We start from the raw sequence: 19,477 nt of genomic DNA on the forward strand, positions 1-19,477 counted from the left end.
GCCAGGGCTCCTGTGTCCAGTAGTCCAGCCAGCACTTACCTTCTTGGAAGAGGAAATGCAGAGACTTGCAGCCAGCAACAAACCCACAACAACAACTCTCAGGCAGAGCCAGCGTGGAGCGGCCTGTTGGATGTAGAGAAGCCTCCAGAAACAAAGGCCTGGGCATTTACTATGCCAGTGGGATACTTCACTCTGCTCAGCCACAGCCACATCACTGACCTGCAAGGCTCAGTCCATCCCCAGATCCACTGGGCTGGTCCAGTGCTCCCTTTGCTGCAGGCTCAGCCACTCTCAGTTTCTTTCACTGCTTTCATTCTTTTCAGTTCAGCATTGACTGACCCCATAAATGCATATGAATTCTTGCCTGCCCCCTTCAGTCTGAATCAGCATTCTCTCAGCTGGGCATTGTAACCCCAAAAGGTCGTCAGCTGCAGTGGAAGAAACTTGTATACCCAGAGCAGGAAGATGAAAATGTTGCCATTCCAGGGATCCTGCCTGGCAATGGATCAGTTGCAGTATATAAATACTCATGGACACAAAAACTATTAATGATACAACCCCCCCCCCCCCAGTAACTCTGGCCCTTGTTCTCTTGGCTCCTATCTCTTTCCTTTGTTTTGAATAGTGCCCCTGTGTGTGAGGTGAAGACATCTGAATGGGAGAAGGTGAGGTAAGAGTTGCAGGGACATTGCGGGGAAGCAGAGAGGGGAGGGAGGCTGCAGCACCCGAGAGGAAAGACTCCTGAAAATCTTATGGAAATCCTGGGGACTGGAATGAAAGTTTCTGTCGTGGCTGTGGAGGACAAAGCAGCCGAACAAATACTGCACCGTGCTCTGGGGAGAAGAGCTGAAAGAGATGATGCAAATGACAGGAGGATGGTGGCAAGGAGGTTTTGCAGGGCTAGCTGCCACACCATGGTGAAAGGCAGGCAACAAACCGTCTGCCCAGTGCCATTTGTTGCTAGTTTAATGTAAGGCAGGGCCTTGCTATTTTACTTATCCATGAATCACCAGTTCCCCCCTCCCTGCGTGAGGGTAGGCTGTGTTTGCAAGCACTTTCCTCATGCCAGCAGGAGGTATTGAATGAACCCAAAAAGGGCACATGGGGATTGGTGGGGTTAGAACAGGCACTCCAGGTGAAACATGAAGGCCATGGGAAGACTGAGAGGCAAGTGGGCTCTTTGGTGTCCCAGGGTCACATTCATCCGGAAGAAAGGCCTGGTCAAAGAGTGCCATGAGTCCTTTCTGCCTCATGTTCTTGGGCTACCATCCCACCAGGCAGAAGCAAAAGATGCTCACGTCTCACTCTAACAAAGAGGTAGAAGAAATCACAATGCACACTCGCACCTGCAACTTCAGAGGTGCTCCTAGGTACATTAGTTTAGTACAAGTGCCCTACATTACTCTGTGGATGTTCTGTTTAGGATAATCTGAACTTACCTTTCTGTCTTTCCCAACCAGTCCCTACTGATGTTAGTGGAGCAGTCTGGAGGGATCATGCTCAAACAGCCTGCAGCTCCTTGGAAAATGAAACACTATGAGACTAGATCCACTTTTTTCTTCCAGAATCTCATTTCCTAATAAAACCAGAGAAGGAGGCAGTCAACCTTCAACAACTAAATGTCATATTTTGATCGCTATCAAGCAAATCATTCTGATTTAGCATTTAGAAATGACTTTTCATGCTGAGTATTTTAAATTCAGCATCATAATTAGAATACAACATGAAAAAAATTCAAGTCAAAATGAAACATTCTGATTTGTCTGAAAACACATACGTATACTTCTGTTTTGTGGGACAACACAATTTTTTCAAGTTTCACTCCAAGCAGGTGTGAAGCTGTATTTCAAAGTCCTACACAAAACAGTGCTGTTGCCCAGCTTTGTCTTTAAATAAATGTCCCAGGAGTAGATGAGGACACAGCTTGACTGCAAAGGCAGCGCTTTGGACAAAGTAACATTACTAATAGAATAGGGAAGGTTCAGGACCCAGGCCTGGAGGACTGACTGCCATGGTGTAAGCATACTGAAATGGAAGCTTTATGCTTTTTCTCTCCTCCATCAAGAGCAACCACCTCCTTTAACTTCTGTCAGGAACTTCTGGAAATCTGAGGGCAGAGAAGACCCATAAAATCACAGGAAGACCAGGGTATGCATTTGGCCAGTGCTCTGTTCAATCAAGTTTGTAATGATTTTCTGCTCCCTTCTTTTAAACACCTATGAGTATCTAACATGCACACAACTGGTGTCTTTCATCTCTCATGCACAAAGCCCTTTCAAGGTGTGGGGTGTTGTTGTCATCTCCATTTTAAAACTGGGGAAAAAATCCTAGTTACACAGCAAGGAGGAGAAACTTTAAGAAAACAAGGGGATATATGGGAAATCCCTCTAATTCCTATCCTTCCTATACTGACACAGTTATGGGTAGACTCACAAGTGAAGAAGACTGCTGGAGATGTATGATTCAGAAGCAAGGCTGTTCCGCTAGTGGGGCTCCTGTCTTTATTTATTTATTTGTTTTGTACAAGAGAGTCTCATTTATTGCTGCCTGCATAGCTAGACACTGCCCTTTAATCCTCTACTTTATCATGTGCTGTGAATTAAATACCAGAGGAGTATGAGAGCCCTTAAGGGCACGACATCCATTTTGTTGTAGCTGTTCACAGCCAGCTGGGTTTACAGGAGTGCTTTTGTTTATCATTTATCTATTTCCTGAGCGAGGCTTTTTCTTGGGTTTATTTTATCTTTTTTTGCTCTTATTTTCTGTTTTGTTTTCTTGTCCCAGATTTGAGGCAGGGAGTAAAAGCATGAGTCTGGGCAGGAAAGGAGAAAGTTGTGGTGGTTGGTACCTCATATGGTTAAAGCTGGAAATACTGTGTCATTTCTAAAGTGATGGTTTACTGTGTGCAGTTCCTGGGGTCATTCCTGCTCCTCTGTCACAGATGGCATCTTGCAGACAACTGATGCTGCTTTCCCATTTCAAACAAACCATGTGGGAGTGTTGAATGAGAAGGAATTTCCTGTCTCTTGGACACCTCCTATCAGCTCCTTAATTCTGCCACCCTTTCCTCATTTTGGGTCTTACCAGCTCAACACAATAGCGCCCAAATCGTGTAGAGGAATGCAGGGATAGACAGAGGACATGAGTGAGGATGGTGGCCTTAGGATGGAAGTACCAGCTCTCAGAGGAGCTTACATCTACCTGACAGCCACAAAGCTCCCCCACTGCTCCTACAACACATTGTCTTCAGCTCCCACGTATTCCACAAGCCCCATGGCAGGAAGTTCCTCTCTGTCCGCTCAGTAGACCCACTGGATAAAATGTTCCTCCTTCCCCAGCTACAAATGCTGTGTAGGTGGGGATGGATTGCTGCTGCCACTGAGGGCAACCTGTAGCATCCCATGTGTATAGARTTACTTCAGCGTACTTGCATCAGAAAGACGCTATATAAATGCATGACATGTTGCAGGGTCATGACCTGGAAATTGTCTCTTGCTATAATTCAGCAGCATCCTGCAAAATCACAGTGCTGCTTGGAGGAGAAATGCTCCCAGCTGTCAGGCCAAGCACTCCAATCAATGCCTCAGGAGGACTTAATGAAAGAGCTGCCTTCTTTCCCCAGCTCCTCCACACTCTGCCCCAGCAATGAATGGGGTGAGGGCAGTAACGATCACTCGATCACTCGTCTGGTGAAACAGCAACTGCGGTAACCCTTTGCGATCCCAATGTGCTGGAGCCATCTCTCATCCAGCAGGGCTCTTGATGAATCTGAGGGTAGGTGTTAATGACTGCACAGAACTTGGGGCATAGCCTAGGCACCCTCTCAGATGGGACCCACTGCTCCTGTAGCTCTGCCAGATGGAGCGGAGGAGGCAAGGAAAGAGAAGGGCTTTCACTGCCTTTGTGGGGGGTCCCGGTCCACCTGGTGTTGAGGAAGTTTTGAGGCACAGCCATCCTTGAACCCCAGCCTGTTTAAGAAGATCCAAGCCAAAATAAGCATCAGGTTTGCTAGTCAATCAGAAAATGAAGGCTTGGAGGCCAGCCTTCGCCAGCTGTTACTGACCCAAAAGGGAATAAATCATACCAGGCAGAATCTATACCTCCAGAAAATACCTAATCAAGACAGCTAGAAAAAACTTTTCTGCATATGTGGGTGAGGGCTCTGCCCAGCCAATGCTTCTGACCACAGAGGTCTCAACCCATGAGATACACATCAGTGTGAAAGCTGTGTATCAGTGGAGTCCCACTACAGTAAACAGATTGAAAAGACAATGAGTAGAAGAAGGAGGGTTTTGTCTTCCTTAAATTCATGGGCTCCATGAGGGCACACATCATTCAGCAATCAACAACAGTCAGCAGGGTCCAGCCATGCAGCCACCCCAGTTCAGCCAAGCCAAGACACAGCTTAAACCTGTACATATTTAGTCAGTTCCTTTTAGAAATAAAATATGTGCATGAAGAATGACTGATAGCAAAATCCATGATTATAATCAGTTAATTACTTTTTCCATATGCTAAGCATTCACTCAAGCTCAAATCACTATGAATACATGTGCAGTTTATGCTATATACATTTCAATGCTGGACATTTTGCGGTCTGCACATCCTCCTCCTACAGCTTCAGCGTTATCTAGAGCAGACTTCTGCTACACATCTTGTTGACTACAGGCTTTCTGCTCACTGGTCCAGTGTCTAGCAACTACCAGAAATGTCTAAAAGACAGCACCAGGGGTCCCAGGTCATCAACTACTTGAACATTTCCTGCATGTGGGATAAACTATCCACTAGGATCTTGAAACATGCTGGGGACAAAATTTATAATCTAGAAGGCAGAGGACCCAATTATGAAGGAGTTGATACTTCATATTTGAATTTGACTGAAAGTAAAGAACTCCCTGAAAATCTGAATTTACCAGTAGTTCGCATGAAAAGTGATTGTGCAAAGAAAGCATTCCTGAGCTGAAGAAAAGTATGATGTGAGGATAATGGTCTTGGAATGGAAAAGCAGGCAGCAGCAGCCTCAGGGGACCAGAGCAGGGAGTGTGTCTCTYGGGAAGAGAATCTGAAGGATAAAAGAGCCTCAAACAGCTTGCAGTTGCCAAAAGGGATGATACTAAAGGCATGACAGCAAAGTGTGCTTGTGCAGGGGAAAGTTCAGAAGCATGGGAAGAGAGCACTGAGGCTGCATCAGGAGCCCTTTGAGGACCCAAAATCAGAAGCAGGAATCAAATAAAAGGCAGAAAAAAGGGCATGCAGCTAATGACAAATCTCTAGGAATCACATAGGCATGGGGGAGCAGAGTTAGAGAGCTGAGCCCCAGAATGACCATCCAGAGATACAAAAGGCAATGAGAAACAGGTCCATAAATACATGTAAAGTAAAAGGGGAGAAAAGGCAAGTCTAAGAACTCAAATAATATTTGATGCAAAAGAGGGCCTTAAATGTTGCCTTTGTTTCAGTCTTCAAAACTTAACTAAAATAATTTTAATGAGGAGAAAGGAGCCCAGGGCAGAATCAGAAAAGAACAGACTCAAAAATATTCAGATGAGTTAGCTGTGTCCTTGTCAGCATGTCCTAATGAACTTCCAGAGGAAGTTGCAGGAGCAGTCTCTGACCCATGAGCTCTTTATCATGAGGAACTTGGGGAGGATGCAGGAGGCGCATGGCAGCTGGGAAAATGCAAGTTGGGTATCTAGCTTTAAATATAATCTCTGTCATTAAAGAAGGTGGGAGCTGAGGATCAAGGAGATGAAGGGCAAATCAGCTTAACCCTGAGTCATAGAAAGATATTAGAAGAAGTCATTAAATGACCAACTGATCAGCACTAGAGTATAACCATACTCTATGAGGGTAACTGTTCTCATGGCTAAAGAGGAAGCAGTCAGTCTGATACCTCATGACCTGAACAATGTTTCTGATGCTTTCACATAAGATTCTGCTAAACAAACCAGGGAAATGTGGTCTAGATTAAATAACTAGAAGGCAGGTGTACAACTGATTTAAAAACTGCTTTCATAGTAGTTGTCAGTGGTGTACAGTTAAATGGGGTACACGTTTCAAGCAGGACCATTTTGGACTCTGCTTTCTTCAATAATTTTTATTAATGGCTTAGATGATGAAATACAAAGTGCTGTTATAAAATCTGCAGATGACACCAAGCTTGGAAAGCACTCTGGAGGATCAGATCAGAATTTGAAATGATCTTGACAAAGTGGAGAAATCAACAAGATGAAATTCATTAGAGAGAAGTGCAAAGTGCTACACTTAGGAAGGAGAAATCAAGATCCCAAAGACAAGATGGCAATGCTGTGACAACACAGGTCAGTTTGGTCCATAAGAGTATTGAAAGGAAGGCTGGGTGTACAGCACTGATCCTTCCCCTCTGCACTGGACACTGCACCATTTTAGGGACCTCACTTGCAGATAAAGGGGGGCAAATTGAGGAGATTCTGGAGATGATGGACAGGAGTGAGGAGAATGAATGCTGGCTCCCCTCCCTCCCTGATTCAACCTGTTCCCCATTCCCTACTGAGTGTTGTTCTGCAGCCTTAAGTCTTGATCACTGGCAGATTTAAAGAACATGTTAGGTTGTTTAAAGAGTTTGTCAGGTTTGGCTGGAATTGACCCTGCTTCAATGTAGAGGGATGCCAGATACTAGATGCCCCTTTCCCAGCCCATGTTTCCATGAAAAGATCCCTCTGACTCTCTCATCCAGGTTTATCACCAAGGACTATCTTGCATTATTAATGATTGATAAAGTACAGGGAGTACAGTACTTTGCACTGAAAAGTAGTATGTATTGGAAGGGTCCACTGGGAGCTCAGTGACTCATCTCCCACATGACCAGCAAGGTACTTGCGAAGCTGGCATGAGACATAGATTCATGGTTATTTCTAAAGTACTTTGGAATGGAGCAATCTCATAGGGATTATGAGAATTTGGGATGTGGAGGGCAACATAACTTGAGCAAATGCAGAACACAGAGCAAAAGTCAGTGCAGTCTACTGTCCTGCACTAGAGACCTATAGTTAGGGAATACAACTGAGCCTAAAGGGACTGTCTGTGACTGGGGTCCTTTGTGGTATGCAGAGCCTACCAAAAAAACATTCTGCTGGCCTTGTTTTTATACCCTTCCTTGTACTATTAGCCACTGCTGGAGACAGGATGCTATGATAAATAGACTTTTGTCTGAACCAATACAACCATTTTTTTCTTCTTAGGTTAAGATAAAAATAGGGTGAGGACTGATCATATTGGATGAGATTAAGGCAAAGAGATAAGTGAGGGCTAAGCTGCAGGAGCTTTGGAAACAAAGGTGAGGGAACTGGAAATTGACACAAAAGATGAAAGAATCCAGGGAAAGGGAGAGAAGGTTGGTGTTCAGCCAGGATGACAATAAAGGGAAAGGCCAGCAATGAAAGTGTTATCTCCCAGGACTAGTTTGCCTTGGATTGAGCCACCACTGCTGTGGATGCAAATACTAAGCTTTGATCACAGTTGCTGTAATCTGCCCTTGAAACACAGCAATGAAAGTAGCAGAAATAGGCTGAAGCATGGCAGTCATCTGGCTGAGGTGAAACTGTATTTGGAAGGAAACAGAAAGGAGAAAGCACTGCTGAAGGTGGGAAATGAGAGACAATGGCTCAGATGGCAGGACAGGCTTTACAAGAAGCAGGACAGAGCACCTATCAAGAACTGTACTGATTTTTCTTCCTGTATATAATGTGACAGTGCAGGGGTACTGTACCACTCACAGTCATCAAGAACCTTATTTTGGCAGTTTTAGTGGCAAACAGAGAGAGACAGCTTCTGCTCCAAAGAATTTATCCATCTCTTTTAGGAAAATGTATTACAAGTGTTGGAACAACAGAATGGAAGGTTAAATAGAGGCTGAAGGTCCTGGTGAAAAGATCACTTGGTGGTAGGGGCTGACAATGTGCAGAAGCTGACTGCTTGTCATTTCTGGGAAGCTGCTGTTCCAAAACTGCTTTAAACTGAAGGCTCATAACCGCTCAGGTTAATCTCACAGGATGGCGGGATATAAACTGATCACCACAAATGCAGGTCTCCCTATTAYATCTGGGTCTCGCCCATGCTTTACAACAGCCCTTTTAGCTAGAAGGCCTCTCCTTCAAGCAGTCTTGGAGCAGGCCTGCTGATGGCAGCCCACCTCTGTCCTGACTAATCCCATCTCTAGTTCTAGCAAAGGGCCCCCCGCACATAGTCTATATGTGTCCTCCCTCAGCACCAAGAACATTTTCCTCACTGGCATGGAAACTGCCCACATGGATCATGGTGTGCTGTGGGCAGGTATTGCAAGGCTCAGCCTCATTTCTGGGTCTTAATACTCACTCTTAATTATGTTCCCATTCCCGACTCTCTTGTATTTCAAGTGTGCAGAAGCTCCAGATTAGCTGCGGCAATCAGTAGAACATGGACATTAAACTGCTTCCACCAGTGCTAGCTCTGTTGCAGACTGCATCTTGATCAGCTAGAAAAGAAATAGCCTGATTATTCCTGTTCTGGGATGAAAATGAAAGCAGGGTAGTTGGTAAATTGAAGAGACAAGTCTTTCCCCAGAGTCTGCAGTCTTATCAGCTTACTCTCTTCCAGATGCTGTGGGCATGCAGTGATCGTGTACACAACTGCACTGAAACAGCCCTTGCATAGCCAACCTGTACTGATGATCCTCACCTGCTGCTTTATATCCGATCTGGAACCAGCTCTGTGCTCACTGGGGCTGGGTCACTTACTGTGATGGTTCTGCAAAGGACAGTCTCTAGGTGTCCCACCAGAGGCTGAATCTCCATGCTGGGTACTCTCCCATGTATAATGTAAAAAGGGAAGAACAAGATACTAGTGTAAGGAGTGTGTACAGTGTGATATAATGTAGTTGGAGCATAACCTATTGCCAAGGCACCGTCATGTTTGCCTGTACTGGGAAGCACAAAGCAGCTTCTGGGCTCTGGGAAGTAATACCTTCATCCAGGATAACATCACCAGTTCAGACATGTATCTGCTCTCATGCCTGGACTCTACAGAGCTCCACAGAGCTGACCATGGGCTAAGCCTCTGCATGGACTCACGAATAATAAAGCTACATGAGAAGAGCAGAAAAGTCTGAGTCTAATATATACTGAGAATGAACTCAATGGAAAGACATCAATATGGTTTCCTGTGCATATAGGTGTTCCAGATTCAGCATATATTAATTCAGAGCACAGCACTGGGTTATCCTCTCCCTTCCCCCTACTCCCCCAGTTTTAGCTCAGAGATACTATCGCTTGTCCTGGAACAGTACAGCCACATAAATGTGGCAATGCAATCAGACTCGGACTGTTTTTGCAGACTTCACTGCAGGGCTAATGATCCCACCACATATATAGGCCACCTCCAGTTCCAGAGCCATCTGGGAAGTCTCTTAATGACACAGCCCTCTGCAAACAAAAAATCTAAAAACACAGGAATGGGCCAAGGATCCATCTTGCCTGCTACCCTGTCTCCATCAATGACCACAAACAGACTAAAGAGTAAAACAAGAACAAGGAAATTTTATGTGATGTTTCCCCTGAATACTCCCCCCAGCCTTCAACAATTTTCAGCTCAAGGAATCTCCTCTGATGCTGGTCCAGACAGGTCTCTGCATAGGAAAGGGCAAATGAAAACAGCACATCTTCACTGCCCACATTCTAAAGGCGCCTCAATTCATGAACATCACAAACAAGGATTTTTGAGGATGAGATAACAATCTGGACCAACATGGATTTGCATGAAATTCATAGAGATTTTCCTCCTCAAGAGGATGGCTTTCACAGAGAATCCATTGAGAATAGATTTTGTGAAGAAGAAGAGGGAAAGATGAACTTGGAAGGAGTGGAGAAGGATTAGGCCTCTACCAGAATCCATATGAAATTCTCATATAGACATTTCTGAAAAGAGAGAAGTTCACACCAACATGTTATCTTCCCCACATAAACAGGACTTGGCTTTTGGAATAGTTGCTTCTAGCTGGATGCTTCTAGCAGAATACAGTTATTCCTGAAGGATTTTCCACTTAAGTCTGGTCTTTAACTGAAAAGATTCACCTCAGTTAACAAGAATGATCCTCAACAGGGGATATTTCTGGAAGGGGGTGCACAAAGCTGAGCATAGGAATTCCAATCATACTTCCAACATACAATTTAACTCAGGCGGACAAAATTTGTTTTGATAGGAGCATTAAACTTCCTGTAGCTTGATATAAACTGATGGACTCTTGCTTACTCTTGGCATTCACTGTTGCAAATGAATCACTGTTAATTCTGCCTCCCTGCCCACCCCTCTGCTTGGTTTCTTTTTAATTTTACAGTTTCCCGAGCTTGACACTGGGAAATCGATAAGTAATTTAGAGCCCAACAAATATAGAAGAAAACAAGTTATTTTGTACTTTTATAAATATTTGGAAACCAAAATTATCTAAGAAAACAGGTGCTCAGTTGACTCAGCAACCCATCCATCAGCATCACACAGTTAATTGCATAAGATCATAAACATTTATAATTAGAAGGCAAACAAACAAGAATTTTATAAACAACCCTCTTGAATCAGGCTGTGCATTAAATATTTGTGATAAGGTAATTAAGAATAGATTTACATTCCTGGCTCAGTGTTTAATACTTGGGAGAATGGATCTGAGTCTATGGAGGATGTTGTACAGCCAAGGAGAAAATACTCAATTTGGGCTCTTTTATCCATTGCTTAAAGTGGTTTCAGAGAAACATCGGCTCTGTCATTGATCAGAGTGGAATTTCATTCATTACAGATCAGACAGTTCATTTAAATATATGTCTAATGTTCCTTGTCATGGACCAATCCACTTTAGACCTGCTTCAAAGGTCTGTATCCTTCCAGATTCTACTGGATCTGCAGATTGTCCCTAAAGTCCTGCTTTTTATGGTTGATCCTTTGATCAGAAAATGTTAGAATTTTCAACCACGTTTCAAAGTTGGGAGCAAAACCCCACATTTTTGTGTTACAACATCATCGTGTTTGGTTATGAAAAGCTGGCATCACTACAGGATTATATCTGTGCAATCTCAGTGGTCTATGGGATATCGTTCATATTCTAAGCTCATCTTTGCACCCAGCTCCATTTCCTGTCCCAAAATAGCCAGATTTGAATGTGATTACTTCTACAGCCATTAAGCAGGCTCAGCACCCCATTAAAATGTATGTGAGAGTTCCCCTAAAGCTAATTTGTGATCAAGTYAGCATTGCTTCTAGTTATGTTTAGAACCAGAAAGGCTAGAAACTCAATCTGTATTGAAATTAGAGTTCAAACTCTGTAAAATCTGATGTAATCTCTAAGAAACTAGGTGGTTGTATCCCATAAGTGAGTACAGGGGAGCTCAGCCCAAGGGGCAGGATGACCTTCAGATATTTTGATTTTTTATATATTACAGGTTTGCTCCAATAATTAGCTGCTGTCAGAAACCAGAGGAGTCTGGAAAAGCTGGATGGAGGGTAAAACCCTAGCACTTGATTCATCAGGGATAGCAGTGAACACTTTGTTCAGTGGTGACCTTCTGCCCACACACTGCTGGTCAAGGAAACCTCCTGGTTTGGGCATGACTTGACTCTTAGATCCTGAGGGTATTTTGTTGTATGTTTTTATATTTATACACTTGCAACAGATAAGCAAGACAGCTGCTCCTCCCAGAAACATTTCTGATAATCTTGATCCTGACCAAGCCATCATTATTAAGAAAAATGAAGTTAACCATGTGCTATCTTGCCCAGCATATATCCAACCTGCTGGTTTGGTTGCAGTCACATGGGACACGAGGGTGCTTTCCTAATAGACAGATGATTACTAACTACCCCAGAAGGTCTCACTTGGAGACTCAGATCTCCTCATTCTGCATAAACCCTACCCTTACATGAAATAGCTCAGCAAAGCCTATTAGTTGTATTGCAACATGTCAGCTAAGTCAGTCTACTTGAGATGCTCCAGTTTCCTCCAGTTTCAGTGAGTAAGAATAACACAGTGTTGCAGGCCATGCTGCTTCTCATGGATTCAAAGCATCTAGCCAGAGCCTGATAGCTTGAATAATAACTGTGCTTAATGCTCAGGTAATGTCATCTTCTAAACAACTTCTAACGTTATCTAATCCTTCCAACCCTCTTGCAAGGGTGGGGAGGATGCCAGAAACCACTGGGAGATGAACTAAYTGACAGATGGAAGAGCCTGAGCTGCTCAGTGTCTTTGAAATGCAGACAGCATTGGAAGTCAGGTGTCCTAATGGCCAGCTATTGCCTCTGGATGTCAACTCTGGTATATGCAGATTGCTAACAGGATATGTATCATGTGCATACTCGGTGTTAGCACATGTACTGTGCAAGTCCATCTGCATTTTCTTTTAAGAGTGTTGTTTTCTCCCCTTGGAAGGGAGCAATGAGGTATCATTGTACCAGTTTGCAGATGAGCAAATGTTTGCCTAGGACAACAAAGAACAATTTACAGGTATAGATCCTTTTTTTGGTTCAATTCCCATCTCTGGCCTCCATACACATGTCTGTTCTGCTGCTGTGTGTGTGGAAAGAGACTTGGTCTGTGCACACACATGACGTTGGTGCAGCAGACGTCACCAGCACGTCAGCTCCAGTGACACCCCCTCCCAACGCACACCGTTAGCTTGGTGAATCATGCCTATGCAGTATGCAAAAACAGTCCAGTGATGGATAAACCTCAGGCGTTTATTGGTAAACGGATATTGTTTTGCTGTAAGAGTATAACTTACCCTGCTACATTTAAGACCTGTTTATTGATTGCTAAGATAAAGTTGTAATGCATTTAATTCAGGGGAAAAGGGATCCAGCAGAGCAGGAGCACTGGTGCTCTGCCAGTCGGTAATTAAAAAACATGATTTATCATTGAATAACACTGGCTAAGGGAGAGCTGAGCTAACCAGCTAGCTAGAGGGAGTGATGCTGGGGTAGGTTTATGATACTTCCTAAAGTTTTGTTTCTGTTTTTATGTGTATTTTTTTCCCCCTTCCCTCCAGGTCTAATAATACACGAAGGGCCCTCGGTTTACCGGATTTTTAAACGGTGGCAGGCGGTCAATCAGCAGTGGAAAGTGCTGAACTATGACAAAACAAAGGACATGGAGGAACAAAAAACAGGGACCAGGACAAATCAGCGCCCCTCCTCCCAAACCACCCACTCGTCCTCCACTGGTGGTACAGCCACTAACTCCGCTCCAGCCGACAGCGGGGCCCGGGCTGCCGGCCATGCCACAGGCACCCTCTCTGACCACCACTGTGCTTATACCATCCTGCATATACTCAGCCACCTGAGGCCTCACGAACAGAGGAGCCAGTCTAGCAGTAACAGAGAGCTCGTCATGAGGGTCACGACGGTCTGAGCCTAGGAATTCAGGAGGCCTTAACACGAAGCGGAGGAGACAAAGAACTCATAAAGCAGAGGAGCATGGTGTGCCTTTTTCTTTCTTTCTTTTTTTTTTTCTTCCTTCTTTTCTTTTTTGGTAACTGCACAAGATATAAGAGGCGGCACTTGGCCAGCTGAGGAAAAAACAGGTGGAGGGAGAGCTGCACACTCATGCTAAAGAGGTTAATGTTTTCCAGCCAGTAAAAAAAAACACAAATCACAAAAAAAACCCAACAAAACAAGTGCAATACAGACTAAAAACTGAGTAGGCAGAGTTCTGGGGAAGCAGAGGAACAGATGGTTTAGCATGTCTTTCAAATTCTATTACCTGGAATAGGTAATGCTGTATACACACACCCCATACACACACACATGCACACACACAAGTGTGAAATTTATAAAAACAATGAAGGGAATGAAATATTTTGGGTATTTTTTTCCAGACTGTGATTAACCAGGGCTATGAGTCGTTTTGTTTCATGAGTCATTCTGGAACCTTGTTCAATTTACCATAGGATATTTGAAGTGAAATAGCTGGGGATTTTTCAGTATTGATTTACCAAAAAAAAAAAAAAAAAAAAAAAAGGGAAAAGAATTGAATCATCTCACCAAGAAAATCTAACAAAACCCAAGCCTACCCAGACTTCACCAAAACAAAAATTCTGATTTTTCATAATGTTCTTGACAAAGGGTTTGTGAGGGTGGAGTTGCAGGGGGTGGGGATGGGGGGTGGCATTCCGTGACCTTTATTTGACATATAGACATTTCTGGCAAATTTGTACAAACACTCTGCAGGTGTTTCAAGCACAAGTACTAGCGTGATTTATGCCTTCATAACCCCAAATCCAGCATCCAAATCTTCCCACTCACACACATCATTTTCCATGCATATGTTCCAGGTTAATTTCCTTCCATTTTCCTCCAGTCACAAGAAGGTGACCCACCTCAGTGGGTTGCTTCTATCTTGCTGATTCAGACATTCAAACATAAGAAATATACATCTTTTTGGTGTGTGTATCTCTGCTGCTCAATTTGCAACAGGGTCTCACTCACTCCTGTAGGCTGAGCCTTCCATATCTAGTTTGTTAATTTATTACAGAGTCTATTCCATTCAGTCATTCAACAGAGAGTTAGTCTGAAGAGGGAGCACAGTTGCTGACTGAATATATTATGCTTCTAGTAAGTCTCCTTTTCTGGGATATATCTACAAAGGTACTGGTTGCTCTTCAGGAACATTCTCTTTCAATGCACAACGGCTGAATCATTTGTGGATATTAAAGGGACACTGTCAAGTACTTTTTAAATAGTTTTTAGGATTTGGGCTTTTTTTACTCTCCATTGTTTGTAATATTCTTTACAAGCTTGAAAATAAAATTTCTTTCCCTACTGATTTTGTCCTTTTCCATTTGGGCATGTACTGTTCTCTCCACTCACCCCATTCCTTTCACCATCCCTACTGTTCTGCTGCAACAGGAAGTCAAGCGTGGTTCCATGTTGCTGATCTCATGCTCACTGTCCTCGTACCATGCAGGGTATGTTCCAGCTCTAAGGGGTTGAGCTTGCCAGAGTAACTGCCACAAAGGAAGCATACAAGTAGGAACATTAAAAATACAGAGATTAGTCAATTCAGGAGCAACAGCTCAGCAATTCCAAAACAATGAGCTTATAGTGATCAAGCCTGAACTCAGCCCCCCCCCCCCCCAAATTAATTTAAGGACTTCAGCCAAATGGTATCCGTTTTGCAGAAGTGCTGAGCAATGTTGCACAATGGCTGTGTCTGACTGCCCTTTTGTCACTATACCAGCACCCCTCACAGTTCTACTGGAGCCAGGGCAGATGTGAGTCACCAGCTCCTTTGGCAGCTAGGCCGTCGTTGGTCAGGCGTTTCTGGACTCGGGAAGATGTCAAACTTTAAGTCCCGAGTTTGAAAATATCAGCCATTCTGCAATGTAGAAGATGGAGGTTAGCATCTTGAGGCAGGTCATATTTTTCACCTCAATTACTTGACAGTGTCCCTTTGAATATCTGAATGCAACAGAACAGGTACTTCTCTGGCAGAGAATGTGGGAGATGAAACACCAGCCAAGAAAGCTGATTTACTGGGGATCCATGCAAACAGCATGGTTTCTGAGACCACTGTACCTTTATCTGACCAATCTTACTATCTACCAAAGAGTGCTTTTGGCTGAGGGGAGGAAAGGAATATTGGTGGGAGGAGGGAAAGGGAAGGGCAATTCCAATCGTCTCTAAAAGCAGCTACCCCCCCCCAGAACGAAGGTGTTGCAACGAACAGGTCTCTGGAAGAACYGCTTCTACTCCACAATAAGAGAGAAACCCAGTCAAGGCGAGCAAACACAGCAGCTTCTCACCTCCATGCCTGTCCTGGAAGGTGTCCTTGTTCCAAGAGATGGGTAATTGTGGTGGTTTTGGGAAGGGGGAGGCATACACAGCAGAAGGGATAGCTTTGAGATATAATGTTATTTCCCTCCCTGTCTTGTATTCATTTAATATGGAGAAGTCAAATTCCTTTAATTTGACTAAAGGCTAAAAGTTTATAAGGTCAGAAGCACAATTTGCCATCTAAGAGTGGCATGATCTAGTAATCTGAGCACACAGGACTCTGCATACTCTCACTCCAGCTCTGCCACCAACTCTGTAGCCTTGGGCTGTTTGGCTCAGTCCCCCGTCCACACAAGGGGGGAATAACAATACATACCTACCTCACAGGGGTGTTGTGAGAATCCACATTTGTAAAGCCTGTTGAAGTGCTAAGTCTCATGCGTGCGTACCACAGGTGGTCACGAAGTGCGTGGTGGGGGTGAGCAGTGCTGCCCTTTTGCTGGTTATAGTCGGAATCACTCAGCGAGGGTTCCATGGGACCTCTCCTGCTCAGAGATCCTCCTTGACCCAAAGGGGAGGGTGTCATCCGAGTCCCCTCTCCTCCATTGCATGACATTTTAAGCAGCTGTGAGGTGCAGGGTAGTGACAGACATGAAGTCCTACTTGACCAGGGATTTGCTACAACATTTTCTATATCTGTGGGGTTTGTTGGTTTGTTTTTTCCATATATTGCGCTTAGAAATAAACTTTCCACTTAGGGCTGGTGGTTCGGGGTCTCTTCTGTTGCATGGCAATGTATACAAGTCTTATTGTCTGTCTTACTGTGCAAATGATCCCGCAGCCCAATTTCAGAGATGGGTATGGTCTGAGCCTTTTCATATAGGCATAAGACTCAAAAGCCTGTCTAGATTGTTTAATATTTAAACACTATGAACTTGTCAATTGTATGTGTTCTGTGCAATATGAAGCATGTCATTACCTGGCTTGATGGGCAGAGGGGCAAAACTTGTTCAAAGAGCTTCATACACATGCCAGCTTGGAGCCGAAAGGCTGCCACCAGCAAAGCAAACTCGGGGAAGCCACTGGAAACTGTTTTCAAATCAGTTTATTCCAGAACAAGGTGCTTCTGAGTTTATGAACTTCTAGGCTGCCAGCCTGAGAGAACAAGAGCAAATTTAGTGTCGGGTTTGGGATTTTCTTTCCCCTCCCCCCCCAGCATTGATGGCAGAAATACTGAGGAGGGTCTCTTCCTTCCATAGCACAGTTCTCTCATCTCCCCCCATCTCTTTGTGCTATCCCCTTTGTGCTACTATGCAGGACTTCAAAAGGTGCAAATAGAGACAGTATGCTCCTGAGACATGCAAAGTACATTGTGTATAGGAGGATTCCGGCAGACTGAAAAGATGAGGCACAGCTATGCTACAGAAGGTATCTCTTCTTACTGACATCTTTCCTCTGGTCTTGTCTGTTGGTTCCTAAAGAGACATTATTTTTATTTTGCTACAAAGAAGTCAGACCAGCTTCCACCAACAAACAAGGCTTGCAAAGAGTTTGGCAGCTGTTTCTCCCTGTGGAGAAAATTCCAGGTCCTATCACTGTGGAGACTCCTCAGTTCTTGGGCTTTGTCATCCTTCAACTCTGTTTGGGGGTGGTCAGTGTGGAGGACTGTGTTCAGCCATCATCAGAGATTATGTGTGTGTGTGGTCCTGCTCATTCTTGTGATTTCTCCTACAGTCTCCTGATTTTCTGTCAGTTTTGACGGGTCTTTCTGGTAATGTTCTTCAGAGGTGTTTTACTCTGTGTGAGTTGTCAATGCTGTTTTTGCCTACAGAAGCATCAGTGTTGGCCTCCAGCTTCCACGGCTCTTCCATTCTTGCCCTTCAGTCTCTTGCTAAATATCCTCTTCCTCTGTGCTTGCATTGGCTCAAGCACATGCACTAACCCCGAGGGTGACCGGAGAACACAGGCACCATGAAGACACTATATTACAGTCAGACTCTGCAACCCTCAGTCAGTTTTATTTGATATATATTCACTTTGCCACTCTCAGTGCCTGCTGCTAATTGGTTGCCACAAAAGACTGTAACACCAGAGAAACCCGTACATTGAACTAACACTTGGTTTCCAATTTCAAATGTCAGCAGTGATGGGCTGTCTTTCAAATAAATCAAGCATGTTCCCTTCTGATTGTGGTAATTCACATGAGGGCTGTGGTTTCCTAAGCAAGGTGCTGAAAAGGCTCATATCTCACCTTACTATGGTGAGCAGACCCAAGGAAAGAGCAAGTCAGCAACATAGGTTTGAGTCAAGAGAGGCATCAGTGGCCTGCTGCATTTTCACTCAGGGAGACAGGAAAGTACTGCTCATGTCTGCCAGTTCTCTGACATTGCTCAAAGCCCTTATCTGTCAGCAGTAAACATCAGAGCCAATGCCTGTAGATGGAGGACATCTGAAGATAACCCAGTTCTGAAGACCATCCTCTACCCACATCTGGTTGTCAGTCATCCAAACTTCTATTTTCTTCACAGGAAAAAAGAATTATTTTCTTTGCCAGACCTCTCCCATGTCTTACAGGCTCCTTGACATGCTCTAAACAGGCAAGTATAAAAGTGCATCAGGTCCTAATGCAGCAACTTTGACTAAGCAAAGCACTGAAGATGGGAACCCTACCTGCCCTTTGATGTATGAGCAGGCTGCACCACTAGCACTTCCAACCTGACTCCTGCATGTCAAGACTGAGAGCACAAGGCCAGAGAACCTATTCCTTATTATCTGTCAGTCAAACCCTGAAAGGAAAAATCCCTGCAGTAATTGACTTGGTGGACAGCAGTGCACTTGCCTTAGTGGCTAGTGGCTGGGGATTCTAACATCCTCTCTCCTCTTTACCTCACATGTGACGCCTCCTTTTCTTTCCTGAGTCACCAGATTCATCATCTTCTCCGTTGTACCTAACTCCAGCTCTGAAGATCTCCTGAGCAGACAGACACAGGATTCCTGAGAGACCATTTTACAGTCTTGCTACAGATCCTTCATGCATTCAGACAGACAAATTCATTTCACTGATGGCCAGTGGCATATTTGAATCCAGAGAGGAGAAACAAGTGTATGAGCTTATTGCATTGACCTTCATCTCCCGTCCACCTTGAGGGAGATATAGCAAAAACATCAATTGGTTTCTGTATGACAGCAATAAGCTGATGGCTCTAGGAACATTTCCCCCAGTAACGCAAGCCTGACATGTTACAGTTACTGAAGGCAGTCTTTGATCTCATATCTATCATGTTGGATACAAGGAGAACAGAATCTGACATTTCAGTGCTGTTTATACAAACATCAAAAACTATCTCAGTTCATTATTCAAATTACCTCCAGGTCAGTGGGTGAATTTCTCCTTTGAAGAATGATGTTTTCTTTTCCAGAATTGGAATTGCAAGATAAAATATATATACATATACACACACACATATATATAACTTGTCCTGAAAATAGAAAGAAAAGAAAACAACAAATAAACCTGAAAGAATACCTAACTATATTCAATAAGTCTTGACAGGAGCTAGGAAGTTGCTATGTGGAAAATACTACATATGATTCAACTTCAGGCAAAGACAAGACAGAAGAAGGAAATGATTTTATGTGATTCTTGGTTCATACTCATTCTTGTATAGCATTTAATTAATGCATAAGTATGAGGAAAACAGACAGTCAG

The 19,477-nt window shown here is 43.9% G+C and overlaps 1 protein-coding gene and 1 long non-coding RNA gene across 2 annotated transcripts in view; one reads left to right on the plus strand and one right to left on the minus strand.

The window, feature by feature from the left end:
- Window positions 1–13,804, plus strand: part of MARCH4 (membrane associated ring-CH-type finger 4) — a 37,999-nt gene extending 24,195 nt beyond the window's left edge. Inside the window, exon 4 of the mRNA XM_026077956.1 lies at window positions 13,044–13,804. Coding sequence (XP_025933741.1) covers window positions 13,044–13,405 — 362 coding nt within the window. The 3' untranslated portion in view covers window positions 13,406–13,804. The remainder of the gene's footprint in view (window positions 1–13,043) is intronic.
- A 2,563-nt stretch (window positions 13,805–16,367) lies between these two features.
- Window positions 16,368–19,236, minus strand: LOC112972019. Its single transcript, XR_003255525.1, has 3 exons — window positions 19,135–19,236; window positions 16,748–18,909; window positions 16,368–16,393 (listed from the first exon to the last, which is right to left on the minus strand). It is a non-coding gene; the product is annotated as an uncharacterized LOC112972019 (long non-coding RNA).
- Between the last annotated feature and the right edge of the window lie 241 nt (window positions 19,237–19,477).

Source organism: Apteryx rowi, unplaced genomic scaffold, assembly GCF_003343035.1.
Source record: "Apteryx rowi isolate R43461 unplaced genomic scaffold, aptRow1 scaffold_47, whole genome shotgun sequence".
NCBI classification, from domain to species: Eukaryota; Metazoa; Chordata; class Aves; order Apterygiformes; family Apterygidae; genus Apteryx; species Apteryx rowi.